General features: G+C 41.4%; 1 protein-coding gene across 1 annotated transcript; it reads right to left on the bottom strand.

Annotated features, from left to right (window-relative positions):
- Positions 1-7,115: 7,115 nt before the first annotated feature.
- SPCS3 (signal peptidase complex subunit 3) lies at positions 7,116-16,057 on the bottom strand. Its single transcript, XM_080929079.1, has 5 exons — positions 15,835-16,057; positions 14,431-14,504; positions 12,636-12,712; positions 11,373-11,488; positions 7,116-10,015 (listed from the first exon to the last, which is right to left on the bottom strand). The coding sequence occupies exons 1-5, from the start codon at positions 15,975-15,977 to the stop codon at positions 9,883-9,885; spliced, it is 543 nt and encodes a 180-aa protein (XP_080785205.1). The 5' UTR covers positions 15,978-16,057; the 3' UTR covers positions 7,116-9,882.
- Positions 16,058-18,598: the final 2,541 nt, after the last annotated feature.

The raw sequence follows: 18,598 nt of genomic DNA, 5'->3' as shown, positions 1-18,598 counted from the left end.
TATTCATATGCTAAATTCTGTACCCCAGGATATTGTTGCCCCCAAGACAAGCAAATTTTATGTACACCCACCTTTCTTGTGCAAGCCTTACTCCCCAATTTAAAACCACTAATTAAATAAAAATGGTTACAATCAATTACTGGAGAGAACAGAGAGGTACAGTTTGGGCTTGTGGGCTAGGGGTCACACAAGGGCGGAGGAAGAGAAAACGGACTGAACGAGAGGTCTCCAGGTCTCCATTAGTTGTGAGGGACCAGCAGCACATGTAATGCCTCCCCAGGACACTAGACTGCTGGAGCAGAAATAACCCAGAAAGATTCAAACAGCAAATGAGAGTACAGCTGGAGAAATAGCCAGTCTAGCATCAGAGAATTAGATTAGGGGTTGTCTTAGTCAGGGTTTCTATTCCTGCACAAACATCATGACCAAGAAGCAAGTTGGGGAGGAAAGGGTTTATTCAGCTCACACTTCCACATCGCTGTTCATCACCAAAGGAAGTCAGAACTGGAACCCAAGCAGGTCAGGAAGCAGGAGCTGATGCAGAGGCCATGAAGGGATGTTACTTACTGGCTTGCTTCCCCTGGCTTGCTCAGCCTGCTTTCTTATAGAACCCAGGTCTACCAGCCCAGGGATGGCACCACCCACAATGGGCTGGACCTTCCCCCCTTGATCACTAGTTGAGAAAATGCCGTACAGCTGGATCTCATGGAGGCATTTCCCCATCTGAGGCTCCTTTCTCTGTGATTAACTCCAGCTTGTGTCAAGTTGACACAAGACCAGCCAGTACAGGGGTACTCCCCCATTAATTGCACAGAGCCTAATAAAGAAATCATAGTTTGTGTCATGTTCATTTGAAGCTGGACAGGGATAAGCATAAGTTACAACCCCCTTTTCCCTTCCTTGTGACACAGTTAAAACTAGACATCTGTATGTCCCCTCTCTGTGGTTTCTTTGCTGGCCTGCCTCTGTAAATAGCATCCTTCCTTCCTTTGAGACAGGATGCTGTAACCCTTAAAGTCCTCTTTATTGTCCTCTTTACATGAAGATAAACACATCTTCAGTTCATGGTGTCACGTTCTTGTCTTGATGATAATGGACCTGCACCTCTGAACCTGTAAGTCAGCCCCAGTTAAATGTTGTCCTAATAGGAGTTGTCTTGGTCACTGTATCTGTACACCACCGTAAAACCCTAAGACAGGAGATAACTTAGAAGCTAATGCTAGGTACTGGCCTGTTAGTTTAAGTTCTCTAAAATAGAATCTGAATTTAAAAGATTTGGCCTCTTACTAACATACAGGTTCATTTTGGAGCACTGAATGAGTTAAATACATGCTACATAATATACGGTACATATGCAATTCAATCCATATCAAACATGATTAGGCAAAGAACTTTATTAGGAAACTGCATATAATTTACCCAAGTTCTCATAGCTACCAAGTGAGAGTACCAAAATCCAAATCTGATATTTCAGACATCAAAGTTGATAAATTTTCTTTATTACAGCATGATGCATGGTAAGTAGCTGTGATGGAGATTAGCTAAAAGGGCACTAATTAAAAGCTGAAAACAGAAATACTAGCATTTTATTTCTGATGGAAAGGATAAAAATTTAAGCTAGAACGAGGGGCAATATATTAATGTCCAATAAGTCAGTAAGTCAGACAACAAAAATTTGGCAAGTTACCAACGTTACCAGGGGAAAGAAACACATGGAAATTAGTCTAACCTTTTAGCCATAAAGAATTGTAAGTGGTATCAAACCTAAGATAGCACTGGACACTTGCCAACTTTGCCAAAATTAAAGTTTGTAAACACCAAATGGCAGCAATGCATAGTTGAAGAATTTACACATAGGAGAAGTTTCAGGATCCGAAGACCCCTCCTGGTCTCTATAAGAGGATTACTTAGTATCCTGTAATCTGCAGTATTTCCCTGTGGGATTAATAACTGTGATCCACTGATCTTTGTGTGATATGTTGAACCAATAAATGAAAAGGAATTCTGCCTGTCACACTAGAAGCACCACAATCTTCCACCAATTGTGTGTACCAAAAGAAACCCTGGTTTCCAACTCAGATTGTGAAATGACATGTATGTATTCTACATCAGCCTTCCTTGATGCAAAATAAATAAATACCCACATATTTGTCTTCAATATGACTGAGAGCTTCCTCCAAATCAGAACGGCAGAAAAATGACAAATGAGGTGTACCATAAGTGGACAACTTCTAAGTAAAACTGAAAATTAACGCCCACAAAAGGGAAGGCAGGGAGAGGAAGAGGTGACGCAGATGTGTGTAAGCCCTTGGAGGCATTCTAGTGGCCAGTCTCTGCCCTTGCCAGGCCACGCCCCCAGAATATTTTAAACCTAGGCTCAGCCCCCTGAGGCACTTGAGTGGCCACACCCTGCCTCTGAGAACCTCCAACCTCCAACCGGTGGGCCGAGCTCCACCCTAGAGTTAAAAAGCCCAAGATGAGACCATAAAATCTAACTAACCCCAGGCCACTCTCGGGAAAAAAAATACACCACCCCACCCCCACCTCTCTAAAAAAAACTGTCACACACAGAGTCACCTAATCTGTCCGTGGTTTTCCCAATAAATCTCCTGGGTGAGATGTTGTGTGGTGTGACTGGTATTCCTTGGTTCCTGACTGCCAGGATACCAGAGCTACAACACTTAAAACGCGGAAAATGAGACCAGAAGCGAATGGTGTTGCTCCAATTACTGATTTCAACAGCAGCAATAGATACATATTTAGAATTATTCATTAAATCACATGTGAATGCCTCATAGTTTATATTTCTTCTACTTATCCTTCGTATGAATTTGTTCATTGACTAATCTGCTTCAAATGGAAATACTTATTTCACGTTAAGCACTAACTGCCAAGGCTAAGTAAAAACAACTTATTTGTGTGTGTGTGTGTGTGTTTGCATATGGCGTACATATGTATGAGTGTGTGGTACATGTGAGTGTGGGTAATCGGAAAATGCTCAGAAGTCAGATTTTGCCACCTACCTGCAGGCAGCGTCTGTCTCGTTTGCACTGCATACGCCAGGTAGAGTCTGGTCTATAAGCTTCGGGGTGAGTCTCCATTCTCTGACTCTCATCTCTACACAGGAATGCTGTCATTACAAATGCAAACCATAGTATCTGGCACTGTCTGTCTGTCTCTCTCTCTCTGTCTCTGTTTCTGTCTCTCTCTCTGCTCTCTGTCTCTCTCTCTCTCTCTCTCTCTCTCTCTCTCTCTCTGTGTGTGTGTGTGTGTGTGTGTGTGTGTGTGTGTGTGTGTGTGTTCTTTTTAAGGTTCTGGTATGTGTACCTAGAAAGGCATTTTCCCAGTCACTTTTTAAAAAGGGGAGAGAGAAAGAGAACAGTAACAGTTTATCAATAGGAAATAAGGAATGTTCAGACAACCCATTATACTCTGTCAACCAAATCACATTTACACATCTGAAGATACACTTGTGTGTCACAACTGCTGTCTGTTCCAAACATGTATAGACTCCTTGCTCACGCTTAAATACTCAAATGTTTACAGTGTTTACATTGCATAAGGCATCATAGGTAATGAAGAGAAAACTGAAAGTATAAAGAAGCTTACATAATCATTGTATGCAATCACTACATCACTGTACCTAAGAATTCTGATGTATTCAGAGTCTATGAAAATAAAACTCCCAGGGATAGCTAAGGTCAGCTGTCAATAAAATTTCCTAAACATACTTTCATTTTCTTACCTTTTATTAAATCACACAACAAATATGTACTTAAATGTTCCAAGGGTTGTATGTATACATAGGTATATACATCTGCATGCACTCACTCACACACACACACACACACACACACACACACACACAAACACACACACACACACACGTGAAACATAATAGTACTATGAAATAATGATTCAGCAAAACATTTGCCAAAGTTTGAGGCTAGCAAGGAAATTAAAGGTGAGGAAGGTGCGTGTTTTGGTAGCATGCTCAGTGAAACAAATCTCATGCGTCTTATATCACAGCTACGGGGATACAAGTTCTGGTGTTCTCTTGGGAGTGCTATAAATACCTAAGTCCAACTCCTCTTTCTCTTCAAAGTCTAGATACTGTCAGCAGTTCTGGACTAAACTTGTCAAACAATTTGAGCATACTTCAGCGAAGTATCTTACATGTTTAAAGTGCACCGAGTTACATAAGTATCTTACATGTTTAAAGTGCACCGAGTTACAAATAGAGGGACCAAAACAGACTGGGCAAAACCAAACCAAACCAAACAAACAAGAAAACATTTTCTTTTCAATCTCTGTTTGACTGTTGTACAAAGCTTAAGTCTGTCAGGCTGCTAGATCACCATCAGAAAATCCTTCATGCCTGCACATAAATGTGTGCACACACAAATTAAAAGCATACACACAAACAAACCCATTTGTGATAACTGGTTGTTCCTTGCTGGTCAGTTTCAGCTGGTGAGCAGACAGAAAGTGGCCCTCTAACTAGCTAGACCATTAGCTCTTGACCTTTGACCCCTTTGGGGCTCCAACAACCCTTTCCCAGGTTCCCTACAGTGGGAAAACACAGATATTCACACTATGATTCATGAGAGTAGCAAAACTATAGTTATGAAGTAGCAAGCAAAATAATTTTATGGTTTGGAGTCTCCACAAGATGAGGAACTAAATCAAAGTCTCCTGTCCTTAGGAAGGTTGAGAATCACTGAGCTTAGTGAAGTTAGGCTTCCTGCCTGCGGTAGGTATTTCTGAGAAGTGACTGAAGGTCAAGATGACTCATGTACCATTTCTATCAAAACTGGGGGATGTAGCTCATTTACCCCTGGAATATGCTGGTGCTAGAACACTAGAGGCCAAGACCGGTCTATTTTTTTCGACTTTTCTTGAAACCTCCACCCAGCTAATTCAAAATTCATGGGGATTTGAAGTGAAAGAATGTAAATCTTTGGGGGACAGTCCCCCATGCCAAAACAAAAACAAACAACAAAAATTGGGAGCCCTTTCCTCACATCTTGTAGAAAGATGCATTAATAACCACAGTCGGTACTACACAAGTAGAAATCAATTCACTACAGTTATTGGAATTTTGTTGTTCACTATTATCATGGGGTTAATGATAATAGTGTTAACTCGGAACTCAATTGGGCTTTCCAATACTGAACAGAGAGAAGCCAAGAGGAGGTGGCAGTTCTGGGTTTATATATCTCTGCACTCTTATGCTAGCCAGGTGATCCCTAAGGAAATGGCAGCCACTGAAAAGTGGGGAAAAAAATAACCCTACTTCTCAGGAATATATAACCAGGAATATAACACCCATTGGGAAAAGTCCAATTCCCATCAAGCTTTGGCTATTCGAGATATACACTGTACCCCAGAATTTTCTTCCTCACCATGGTCAGTAAATCCTTTCCCAGTCTTTGAATTAAGTCATCACCTAGGGAAGTCACAGCCATTTTAGGCCCCAACAAGGAAATATGCAGTATTTTGTGTCTCAGATGTTCAGCTATAATCAGGACCTGTGCTGCCAACTCTGAAACACCTACTTCCAAGTACTCAGATACCCGATGTACAAAAGGGCACAGGGGTGGGGCAAGGCTTGAAAGCTCCTTCAACATCTATCTTTACACACACCAATACTCAAGTTCCCACACAGGAGGGGTACGCAGTGGTCACACATCAGACAACAGCACTGAAAACAGAATTTTTGCTTTAATGCTTTTCCAGGAAAGAAGTAAGAGAACAAATGTGAAGCAAAACTCATAAGCATAGAATGCTCTAGCACAGGGGATTCTAGGATAGGTGGGGGGAAAACCCAACAGTCTGAAGGCTCTTATTCATTAGAAGAGATTACAATCTTCTAAACTCATCTTGCTTTGTTCTATGAATATTTAATCTCAATAGGGGGGTTTCTATCCTGCCTTAGATCATGCAGTTCCCAGATAACACACAAAGCCTTTACATTTATTAGCACTAGAGTTAGACAGATAATCTACACTCTAAGGTATTAGAATCTACTTCCCCATCAATAACCCCGAGTTACAGTTTGTCAAGTTCCATCTGGGTAGTCCTTAACTCCAACTGGCCAACCCTCATGGACATGTTTTCCTGACTCACTTACCCCGTGGTGGTGTCTTCTCTTTGCCTACTTCTTCTTTCTTGTGGTCCTGCCCCAAACCCCAAGACCAGGAACTGAATCCCCACTTACCTCTCTTCTGCCCAGCTATAGGCTGTTGGTATTTTTATTCCACCAATAGTTTTAAATTAAGGAGCAAGGTTACACACATATCATCACTTGGTATACCTGAGGATTCTCTCAACCCTGAGACAACTAGGACCAGTACTTAGTATTATAATACATAGCTACAGATCAAACCTCAACAGCTTTGATAATCAATATTTGTGTGTGTGTGTGTGTGTTTACTGCCATGTTCCTTCTGAGAAATTCTTCTCTTGAGATGCAGAATTGAGAAGTTCCAGACCAAAGTAGGTTCAGTGTTATCTGGGTCAACCCAGAGTTAATATGCCCAGGACCTGAGGCTCAGGAAATACAATGGGCTTTCAAAGATCTATACAGGGAGAGTCATTTCTTCAGAGCAATACTTGACATGGAACTTGAGTATTTTACCTGAATCTCTTAGGGCTTTACGCTGTTTCCTTAATTACCCTTATCATAAGCCAAGACCAGTCAGTCCCCTTGCTGTCTGACAAAGCTTGGAGCAACACCACCACTTACCTTTATTGGATAATCCAACTGAGCCTGAAGAGAAAGTAGAGCTTGGGAGTGAGAGAAAGCAGTGTTTACTAAGGTACAGTGTACCGGGTGTGGCCTATGTCTGGGTCACATTAGACACAAGCACTTCATTGGTCGCCTGCCTATGAAGTGCAGCCATGCACCAGACACAAACACAAGTCGGATGGCCTGCCCGCCATGAACTTCCAGCTTAGCTCTGAGCGCGCAGCCGCTGGGAACACTCTGGGTAGAATGAAGGACCCCCTAAAGCCCCACTGTGCTGCACACTCCGTCCTCAATCCTCAAATGCACTCACTACTCTTTTAGTTTAGCAGCTTCACAAAAACACATAAAGCTGGAAGTCTTTAAAATGCATATTTTTACTCAGAAAAAAAAAATCATCCTTATTAGAAAAATGTTGTTTATTGCAGTTAAGAAAATTTCTGCACATAGATCTTCAACATTTTTATGAATTATGCTCTTGTGCATTTGCTTTTTTAGTAAACAACTTACCAAATTTCATAAAAACTATGAAATAAAACTTTTTCAAACATACAGCTTTGAACCACTGGCAATCTCGAAGGTACACAGGCTTGTTACTGAGAGAAAGGGAAGCTTCTGAAATAGATGTTTGCTTACAATCAAAGGTCACAGCTACGAGGTCAAAGAGTCAGAAAACAGACGCCATTACCAGCCCCTGTACCAGCCCCCATTCAAAGCTTTAGATCCTTGAAGTCCAATAGTCAGACCACTGTGGAACTGTAAAAAACATTACCAGAAAAAAAATTCAGACCAACCAGTTTTGCTATTGTATTCTCAACAGTTTCTGAAGCTGTTGTTTTCCTTTCAGCATGAGGGCACTAAATGCAATGGCCAGCATAAAGCAAAGTTAAGATTTCTAGTTAAGACTGAGAGGGCTATGCTGAGTGCTACATTTTCAAGTTCATTTTGAACTGTAATCTCTCTACTAAGATTCTTACATCTTCTTTTCACAGAATCACCTCTGGTCTCAGACTCTGAAGCACTAAGTCCCTGTAAAGATCTAATGAGACTTCTCTAAAACACTGAGACTACCAATGGTTATCAAACACAAAACTTTGTAGCTTATAGAATTACCACAAATGGATAAAACCGTGCATGCACGCAATTGAGTTCCTGAGAAACAGGGTTAGTGGCATGCTAGTGCAGCCATATCCTGAGCAGCTCCCTCCATCTGGTAAAAGCAAAGGACATCTGTCACACTGGGCTTTCCTGAGCAAACTCCTGAGTTGGGCTTTTCCGATAAATGGTAATTCTAGACAGTGTCAGAGCTAGTTGGTTGGTGCTTAACTAGCAGATCCACTCACCACAAAGTCTAGTGAGCTGTTGTTAACTGAACTGACCTTTAATGCTCTAGGCTTCCTAAACTAGGGCACACCCAGATCCTCCAAGCTTTGACACTTGTAGATTTCACACATCTAGTCTCCGATCAATGTAGAAAGCTCAAGTTTGTACCTGTAAAATGTAACAGGAGCTCAGATCATATGAACTCAGTATTAATCTTTCCATCACTTTCCTGACACCAGACCACTAAGGTTTCTGTTCATGATCTGCTGAACAGAAAACATTTCAGATTTCTACCACAGTAAAAGATCATTCTATAGACAAAGAAACAGAGCCCCTGAAATGTTTAAGGAACCTGCTTGTGACAATCATCTCAAGGTGTGCCTTTGACCTTTCTGCTGGTAAGGAACCCTCTTGCAAATGCATTTGTAAGATCTGTACCACCACATACAAGAAATGCTAAAATGAATGTCACAAAACAAAAGAGAAAAACAAAACAAATGCTAATTTATAATATTGCTACCAAACAGTCCTTTTAGGTTACAGAAGGATGTACCTAGGGTCTACTCTTCTGCTAATTCTAAGGGCATCTGTCAATGAGGAAAATAAATTTCATGTCAAATATAATTATATATTCAATCATATATAATGTATTTAATCTCTAAATTATTTTACAAACCTATATAGTTATTTTAACAAGGGCAAAAAGGAATATACACAAAGATATCACTGTCTAAGTTGTTGGCTGCTAGAATATTAGTTTTGTACTCTCTCATTCCCAGAAGAAAAATAAGAGTAACAAACTACAGTAAAATTATATGGATGTGACCAATGTGTAAACTGAGGTACAGAAGGCCACTGCTTGCTTTTCAATTTAGGTGCAAGTCAGTAAGTAAGTTTCTGGGTTTCAGCTTCTTCACCTGCAAAGAGCTAATATATGCACTCTCCACCTCATTAGGACTGCGCCAGACAACATTCCAGCACAGGAGACAAATACTCTTACTATTCCAACTGTTAAAATACGGAGCGAAAAAAACTGTAGCTAGTCAGAGGCAAGTTCAGTGGGACAAATCCAATCCAGGAGGTAATCCAGGCAAACATTTTCAACTTTTGATGGCAAAGGTAAAACTTTATAAAGATATACAAAGACACATTCTGAACATACTAAAAGATACACATTTGGTTGGGCTGAAATGTTAAATGAGCCTGCTAGATTTTACGGCATACAAAGAGGTCCTTACTCTTTATTTGGAGAAAGCTGCTACTCATCTAAGGAAAGCAAGCCGGATGGGGATTTCTAAAACAAATGCAATAAAATTCTACCACTTTGCGCTTTTGTAAACCAGACTTCAAAGGAAGAACATTAAAGTCTCCAGTAACCTAGCATATACTAAGAAATATAGGACAATGCCCACGAGTAAGTCCCAACCACCTTATATGAACACAAAACATACAATTCAGAATCAGGTCTCATGACACCTGAACGTTTAACAGCCCTTTATGTCCATTCTGTATTCCATAAGATAAGGCAAGCAAAGGTTTTAAACACACGCTGCTGACAAAGTCTTCCTGTGTAGTTCCGTCGTTCTTGATACTACTCTTCTCTGGTAGGCTTTCTGTCTATCTGTTTACAAAGCTAAGTTTAAGCAGCTCAGAACCTTTCACTTCAACTGTGTCTTCTGATGTGAGTCTTTCTTACAACAAAACAAAAAAACAGAGATCGAGAGAAAAAGAGAGAAGCATCAATGAAGTAACTGGGAAGAGATGAAATGCAATTCAACTTGTATAAAAATATGTTTCAAATTCAGAATAATTTAGTAGCTCTTGGTGATTTCATATGTGTCTGGAAACGGGACAGATATATGTCCTGATCCTGTCACAAGAGGTAGAATTCCAGCATTTGGTACCACGTTCCAGGATAGTGTCAAAGTGACATTCCTGTTTCCCCTACAAAAAAAAGATGTAATAGCAAAGGTTAGCAGAACTTGTCACTTAAGAAAAAAATTTAACCAACTGCTATGGTGCCACACACTTCATCCATAACTAGCTGTTTCTAACAGACAAAACATAACAATTTTTTCATATCATTTAAAATCCACAGACAGCATTAAAAGACATCAACATTAAATTCACTAGTAGCCTAAATAACCAACCTCAACTCACAGTTGCAGCTAACAACAACAACAACAAGCTTACATGAATAGAACACAAAGACGAGAAAATGAGATCCATGCTGGGAATCAAAAGGCAACAGTCTGAAATCTAATTTTGCCATTATTTGGAGGTGCAAACTGCAGCAGCTCAAAATCTATTGTGATCCAAATTCTTTATTTGCAAGTCTGAAGGTGTGCTTAGGTCAAATTAGTTTTTTTCCTAAATCTCTTCTTATAAACCAAAATGTCAAAATGCCTGAGAGCCTGATCATCAGTCATTCTGGTCTCCTCTTCTGAAGAGGAGACTGAACTGGGGCAGGGGCGACAACTTAAAGAAGCAGCACTAGAAACTAGATCTGGACCCATCACATTGCCCTTCACGCAAGCTCCTGACTAGAGTTCAGAAAGCAGAGCTTTCATGTGACAGTGGTGACCCTCCCAGACCTAAGAAAGCCTGTGTCCCTGTGTATGTAATAGTAGCAGCTATTATAAGGGTTGGTTTCCTGTCAACATGACACAGGATATAGTGATCTCAGAAGAGGGACCCTCAGTGAGGACCTTCATTAGCCTGGTAGAGAGGCAAGCTTCTGGGGCATTTATAATTAATGACTGTGGAAGGGCTCAGCCCACTGTGGGTGGTGCCATCTCTGGACAGGTAGTCCGAGGTGTACAGGAAAGCAATCTGAGGAAGCTCAGACGGCATTTCTCCAGTGTCTGCCTCAGTTCTATCGCTGGCTTCCCCTGATGATAAACTGTAGCCTATATGCCTATATAAAGAGTCTTCTCCAGCTGGTTCTTTCCTGGTGTTTTATCAGATCACAAGCAAACTAAACAGCTGTGGCTGTTTATTGTGACACTGCACTTAGCATCTAGAGCGATGGTCCCTCTGACAGAGGCCAAGTGTTCTCTTTGCTCTGTCTTTCAGCTAAGTTCAAAATATACCAACACTTTCCTCCCAAACTGTACTAATATTTTTATCCCCTTCCCTTCTTCACTGTCCTGGAGGTTGAACCAGATCCTGTGCATGTCAGGACAATGCTCTCCACCGGGCTACCACTACCCCAGGAACAGTACCTTTTCTCTTTAAAATGAAAACTCATTTCATCACCAAGCTTACTTAAAAATGTTAAAAATGACAAGGAATCACTCACTTGAGGCCATTTCCATCGTCAAAGAAGAAATACTTTGTCTTCATATCTTTCAAAAGCAGCTTCGGATTATCACCTCTCAAAACAATCTTGTCCCAAAGGACAACTTGGTTCAGAGCCTGCATCAGTTGACAGTAATTAGTTAACTCGTCAGGAACATTATCACTTCAAAATCAAAGTCTAAGTAAGCAAAGGGCTGAACAACTGCAAGGAAACCGTACAGATCACTCATCAAAGCAGTAATTCAATTCCCAACTAGTGTTAACTTACTGGGTTTACTGAGGTAAAGCAGAACTGTAAATACAATTTCATACACCCTTCATAAAAGTAACATTGATACTCATAACTTTTGGATATACACTCAATAGTGCTTGTGTACAGCCATTACTCTGAAGAATAGCTTTTTCTATTTTTAAAATATTTTGATGATTTTTAAATGCAGAGATTAAACCTCCTATTTTGAAGGAGAGCTTTTTCTGCTTGCTTTAAAATGTTGTTTATTTTAAAGCTCACTCACCCCAGTATGCCCAATGTCTAATGAAATATCAAGCATAAAATATATAGACCAAAAATTAGTATATGAAACTGTTTAATATGCTGCCTGCTAAATACTAATAGAAGTCATATAAAATATAGACCCACCTATGGTTACAAATTACCTAATCTCTTAGTTAGGGGTTTCCATTGCTGTAAAAAAAAAAAACGCCATGACCAAGGCAACTCTTACAACGAAAACATTTAATTGGGGCTGCTGTATAGAGGCACGGATGGCAGCTTGAAAGTAAACATGACTCTAGAGAAGCTGAGAGTTTTACAGCTTAACACAAAGGCAGCAGCAGGAGACTGGATTCCACATTTGGTGAAGCAATGTCTTATTTATGTGAATGTCAATTTGATATATAAAGTAACCCACCCCATACTTTTCAGTATTGGCACTCTAAGAGAAACTGAGGCAGCTAAGCAATAGTCTGCTGCAACAGTGTGCACATCTTTCTGGTGCTAGAGAGCTGCAAGGTATTCACAGCTTAAACACGTTACTGATGGCTGAAAGCTTTCTCACTACTGCCTTATATTTAAACTGAGCTATGAAGGTCAGATATTCTGAGTCTATAAAAATGTATATTCTTGGGCCAGTGACACAACTCAGTGGGTAGGGTACAATCAGTGGAGTACTTAAGATAGACTCCAATGAGTAATTTTTTTAAATTATGTTACTTTGTAAGAAATGTTTAAAAAGAAACTCTTATAATATATTTAAATACTCACATTGTTTTTTGTTGAATACTCTGCTGATAAATAAAGAAATAACTGCTTCACATTCCAATCAAATATATTCTCTAAATGTAGACAAATTAAGGACTCTAGAGACTGAAAAGTGGCACAGAGCTTTCAAACCGACCTTCTTCATAGCAACATGAACATTAAAACAAAATAGAACAGGTAGTCCAGGAATATACCAACTTACCAATTTAAAACAAAAATAAAAACAAAAATATAGGATACATATATTGTAAAATCTAGCCCATTCCAAAGGGGTGTATGTCTGTGTGTGTGTGTGTGTGTGTGTATGTGTGTGTATGTAGGTTATCATCCCCCACCCCATTCCTGTAAACGTGACTAGTTGACTTACTTATTTAAAAAAATAAACATAAACTCAAACTTTAATTCTGTCCTCTGAGTCCAAAAGAATGAAGACGGTTCAGAGGGGCTCCAAAGCAGAATCAATCCTCACTGTTCAAAGTAGGAATATGCATATGAGCTCAAGTAATCAACCAAGTACACAGGTTGATGTGGTCACTGGTCAGTCCAGATCACAATGTCTCAGGGGTAAGGGTCTTTGGAAGCAGCAAAGGGACAGTAACACAGTCCCAATCATCTGGGCGAGGCACTCACTAGCAGGAACTGCAACACTAAGCCACACTGAGAAGAGCTAACGTGAGAATTTTTATTAAATAGTATCTAAATTATTTTTATTCTATGTATATTCATATCAGCAGGCTTTTATTATGTGTATATGCACATCGATAGGCTTATTATACTCTAGTTTTAAAGTATAGCCACTACCAGGTATTATTCAGAATCCAGACATCATGAACAGCCGTACTTTAGAAAAGAAAAGGGCAATTTCAAATTTGAGCAGACAATAAGAGAACCCAAACACACTATAAGACTGTTAATGTATAAGCACGGCAGTTTCTGATCCTCCAGTCTCACCTCTTCCTTTGGGGGGCAGGGAATATAGGCATGTCCCACGAGCCCCATTTGTGCTGGGGACAGAAGCCAGAGAGTGTGTATGTACGCTAGGCAAGAACTCTGCCGAATGAGTTACACTCCCAGTGGCTTAATATGATTTTCTAGAATATACAATGCTACTTTCATCTCTGCCTAAACTCCTTAGCTAAGATTTTAAGAGGGGCCTGAAAATTTAAACACAAAGTTTATCTTAAGATTTTTCTGATGGCATCTTTATTTCCAAGGGTACTTTTAAAACTAATTCCTACTCTATAACAGAATCCAATAAATTACTTCACTAAGTCTCCAGAACCAGTGAACAATTAACGACACACTGCCAGGATTGTAACCTGTGGCCCTAAAGGAGACCAGGGTTGCCAAGATGGAGATCTAGTGAAGACACAAACACAAGATAAAGATAAAATAACTCATCCTCACTGATCCAGCAGCCTCATTAAGATTCATCTGCCTCGAAAGGTGATACAACACTGACTTAAGTCCTTTTGAACCACTAGTTACAATGCCGTTTTAAACATACAGGTTGTTTGTTTTCTCTCCTAAGAGATGAGGGATTATTTGAGACTGAAAATAGACTATTTCTAGGCAGGCTGAGCTCTGGTGAGTTTTTCCTTCTTCAACCAAAATGATATAACTTCATCTTTTCTTTTCTAGACTCAAATTAATGTTTAAATGAAGAATTAAGATATATGCACACACGTCACCGGCTGGGGTGAAATCTACAGTCATACTCACTTTCCCTCAAACTCCTATACTGGCACCTCATTACAAAAGCACAGAATAAGCAACCCCATGTTTTTTTGAAGGATATCGGCTGTTATATCAAACGTGATGAATCCCAGGTCGCTTCTTTCTCTAGGGCCAGTGAAGTCTTCTACATTTTTTCTAGAAGTAAAGATAAAAGTTTTACTATCCCTTAACGGTATCACTCAAAATGTACACAACTTGAAACTGGAAGGGCTAGTTATAGGCAGAAGCCAAACCTAAGTTTCACAGAGAAATGGTCAACTTAGCAGCAAACTTCTCTGTAAAAAAATCAATGTTATAATTCAATACAAGAGAAGGCAGTCGGCAGTTTTCATCTACCTAACAAGAAGCCCTGAGAAAACACAAGGGAAGAGAAAAAAAAAAAAAAGGAAAAAGGGAAATATAAATATTTTATGCAGAGCAGACAGAATGAGTGAATGAAAGTTGCAAGGAGCCAGAGGACAATCAGGAACACAGAGCCTATTTATAAGCTCATGCCATATGTCAGGGCCAACATGAATTTTCCAGAATTATCTTGAACCCATGCAACAATTCTTCCAGTGACTTTCTTCACTTACAACAAATGTTAACACCCAGGAGAGCAAGAAACCCGTTAAAGATCACATCAACGTTTCATATGCTTCAGGTTTGCCTAGGCCATCACAGAACGGAAGGTGATGGCAGGCCCGGTATCGTGACCACATCTATTCAAATCACCAACGGTACCTAACAAAACTGTGTGTGTGTGGGGGGGGGGGGGGATAAATAATCAAAAGAATCAGCAGTGTTAAGAGGGGACACTTGTTGGTAATTCTAACAGCAACAACAAAAAAGTAAACCAAAGCTAAAGAACAAAGTAGACGACAAAACCGCTGCACGAAAGATAAAAGTGCCAGAAAATGGAGGGAAATGCTATAAAGTAAGTCAGGTGGTACGGAAAGGACAGTCATTTCGAAAATCTATTTTTAATGTCTCCGAAGGTTTATCCAGGTTGCTGGCTGAAGAATGACATTAAAAATAACGAGGGACTGGGATGTTTAAACCGCCCCTGTGCATCCTGCACATCCTAACTTCACAGCAGCTGCTCCAAGTGGTGTGTCCAGAAGGACTGTCAAAGGGAACCAACTGTGGCCATATGCGACATCAGAGCCACCCACCGAGGCGCTTCCAGCCTCAGCCAAGTAGGGCTGTGGAAACTGAACTGGGAGGCTGGGGGGCTAACTGGGGACCCCACGCATGCCCGCCAGCGGGCAGGCAGCAGGCGGAAGCGCGGGTGTGGGTGTGCTGTTGTGTTGCTCCCTCATTGGCCGGGGTGGGTGAGGGACGTGCAGAACAGGAAGGAAGAGGAGCGCTGACCCAGGCCACTCGGGAGCCAACCGCGCAGGGCTGGGGTCCGCCGGTCACCGGGACGCGCGCCCGTGGGGTGCAAGGCCCCGCGATGGGGCCCCCGGGGGCCGCACTCACTCACAGCATGATCCGCGAGACGTGCAACCGCACCGGAACGCTCCTGTCTTTGAAGGCCGTGGTGATGAAACAGCCGAAGGTGAGCGCCGCCATGACGCTCAGCGAGAAGGCGAACAGGGAGTTCGCGCGCGACAGTACGGTGTTCATCGTGACGACCTGCCCTCGGGAGCCCCGGCTTCGACACCCGGACTTCAGGCTCCGGTTGCCGCGGCGGATCAGTCCCTCCCACCGGCGCACCCGGTGCGCACGTTCCGGGAGCGCGCCCCGCCCCTTTTCCGGTCCTCTGACGGGTGCGCGCACGCTCCCACCCACTGGGACACACCCACCGCGCGGCCCGGCCGTGCACGCGCTTAAAGGCGGTGCTTTCAGTCAATCCACCAATCAGCAGCGAGTACGAGGGTTGGGTTTTTGCCATAGGGGACCCGCCTCCTCTCTCTGCTTGGTAGAGGCTGCAGCCTTTTACTAGTTCACCTTCAGTTAAGTTCATAGGGACTGCGGCTCCTTAACTATTCTGTAGTGGTCACTTTCAAAACGCGTGGTCCCAGCTTACCTCTGTCAAAGCTGATAAAGTAGGACGTTTTTAGAAAGGGGAAAAAAATGAAGCTAATCAGTCACCTAAATAGCAATCAGGAGCAACAGTGTGTTACATCCTTGCTACTGGACTAATTCGACCATTAGTCTAATCTCTGTTGCTTTGCTTTCAACAGATCAGAAGCTCTACTTAAGTTATGTGTTTTTATACCACATTTCCAAATACTTCCACTTAACCAAAATGGGTGGTTGTACAACATTTGTTGTAACCTATGAACCGTGTTAATAAGAAAATGGTATTGGTTAAAACTCCTCTCGGTTGCAACCATTCAATTAATTTTCATACGGCAAGCAGGCAGGATCTTTAAGTATTGCCTAGCAGATATCATGAATAATAGTTCTTGGTTCCGAATGGGGAATTTAACAGGAATGAGCCCCGACTCAAATGGAATAGTGCCCAAAACTGAAATATGTAGTAATCATAGTCAGAATGGTCTTTAGATGTGTTTAAAACCTTGATTTTTCAACCTCCTAGGTGGTCATACTGTCTGTGTGACTTATTTTCAATAAAGGAAAATTCTAATAAAGAGCTATTTGCTGCAAGTGAGACACAAGGGTATATTGATCACTTTCTTCCTCACTGAAGTTTATAACTGAGTAAAGTTATTGAAATCAAAGCAGCAGCCTAAATTATAAAACGGGTGTAAATACTGGGGTATGCTACATAGTGCCTGACAAAATGGGGACGTCATATATGTGGTGAGTCATCCCACACTACCTAGTATTAATATTATAGAGTAACTTAGAGAAAGGATGCTGTTGTTGTAGATGATGAAGGCCAGAATGGATGCTATGAAATACTGAACACATATATGTATATCTAAGACACACCTGATACTCTGTTCCCAGTAGAGAAAGTGCCTGTGAATCAAAAAGCTGAGGGAAACCTGGGGAAGTCGTGGCCTGTTGGATGCTGCGGAAACTTTTAATCCCAATTTGGGGTTTTTACCCCGTCTTTGATCATTCAGTTCGCAACCTTTATATTTACAATAAACTCTAAACAGCACAAGAGCTGGGCAGATAGCTACCTTCTATGCTATTAGAATCTACTTTCCTATCGATTACCTCGTTATCATTTACCATGCTTCATCTGGAATACTCTTAACTCCAATTGGCCAGCCCATAGGGCCCTGACTCCTAACCCCTGATGACTTCCTCTTCCTCCTTACCCCTCTTCTCTACTTGTGGTTTTCCCGACCCCCCCCTCCCCCACGAGGCTCAGGAATCCTAAAGGCTGCCTGTGTCTCTTCTGCCTAGCTATTTGCTGTCAGCATCTTTATTCACCAATCAGAAATAACTTGGGGGCAAGGTCACTCTGCTGACTTGAGTCTAAGTGCAGATTCATTCTTCTCTGGGGCAATCAGGTCTAGTGGTCCCACACTTAGAATTACAATACACAACAAAAGACCAAACCTCAACAGCTGTAGAAAACCTGTCTGAATACTGTTGAGCTGTAAAGAAAATGAAATCCTGAACTTTGCATATAATGATGCTGCTAGAAAATATCATATCAAGAATGGTAACCCAGATCCTGGAAGAGAAACCTCGCATGATTTTTTCTCATTGGAGGCTCCTGGTTCCAAATTTTCCAATGTGAATGCATAGCTTGTAGAAACCTAGAAAGTGAAACGGGAACATTAAAAGTCTGGGAGCTTGGGAAGCAATAGAAAGAGGACTAGCAAGGTACAAGTAATCTGATCTGGGAAATGGGAAAAGGGGTTCTTAGGAAGAGAGACTGAGATAAAGACAGAAGGTGGGAGGAGCTTAAAGAGGAGAGGCAGAGATCAAGAGATCTGATAGGGTAAAGGTGTGTTCCCTAGGGAGTACAGAGGCTCTGATAGGGTAAAGGGGTGTTCCCTAGGGAGTACAGAGGATCTGATAGAATAAAGGGGTGTTCCCTAGGGAGTACAGGGGATCTGATAGGGTAGAGGGGTGTTCCCTAGGGAGTACAGAGGATCTGATAGGGTAAAGGGGTGTTCCCTAGGGAGTACAGGGAATCTGATAGGGTAGAGGGGTGGTCTCCTGGGAGTACAGGCGATCTGATAGGGTAAAGGGGAGTTTTCTAGGGAGGGGAAAAGAGGTAAATGCAAGAAGGGAGAAAGATAAGAAAAACAGAAAGGATTTCTGAAAAAGAAAAACAAACAAACGAAGGAAATCATACAATTAATGGTTGACCT

Source organism: Micromys minutus (assembly GCF_963924665.1).
Source record: "Micromys minutus genome assembly, chromosome: 14".
NCBI lineage: Eukaryota > Metazoa > Chordata > Mammalia > Rodentia > Muridae > Micromys > Micromys minutus.
The sequence above is the reverse complement of the archived record's forward strand: the minus strand, read 5'-3'. Positions and strand labels throughout refer to the sequence as shown.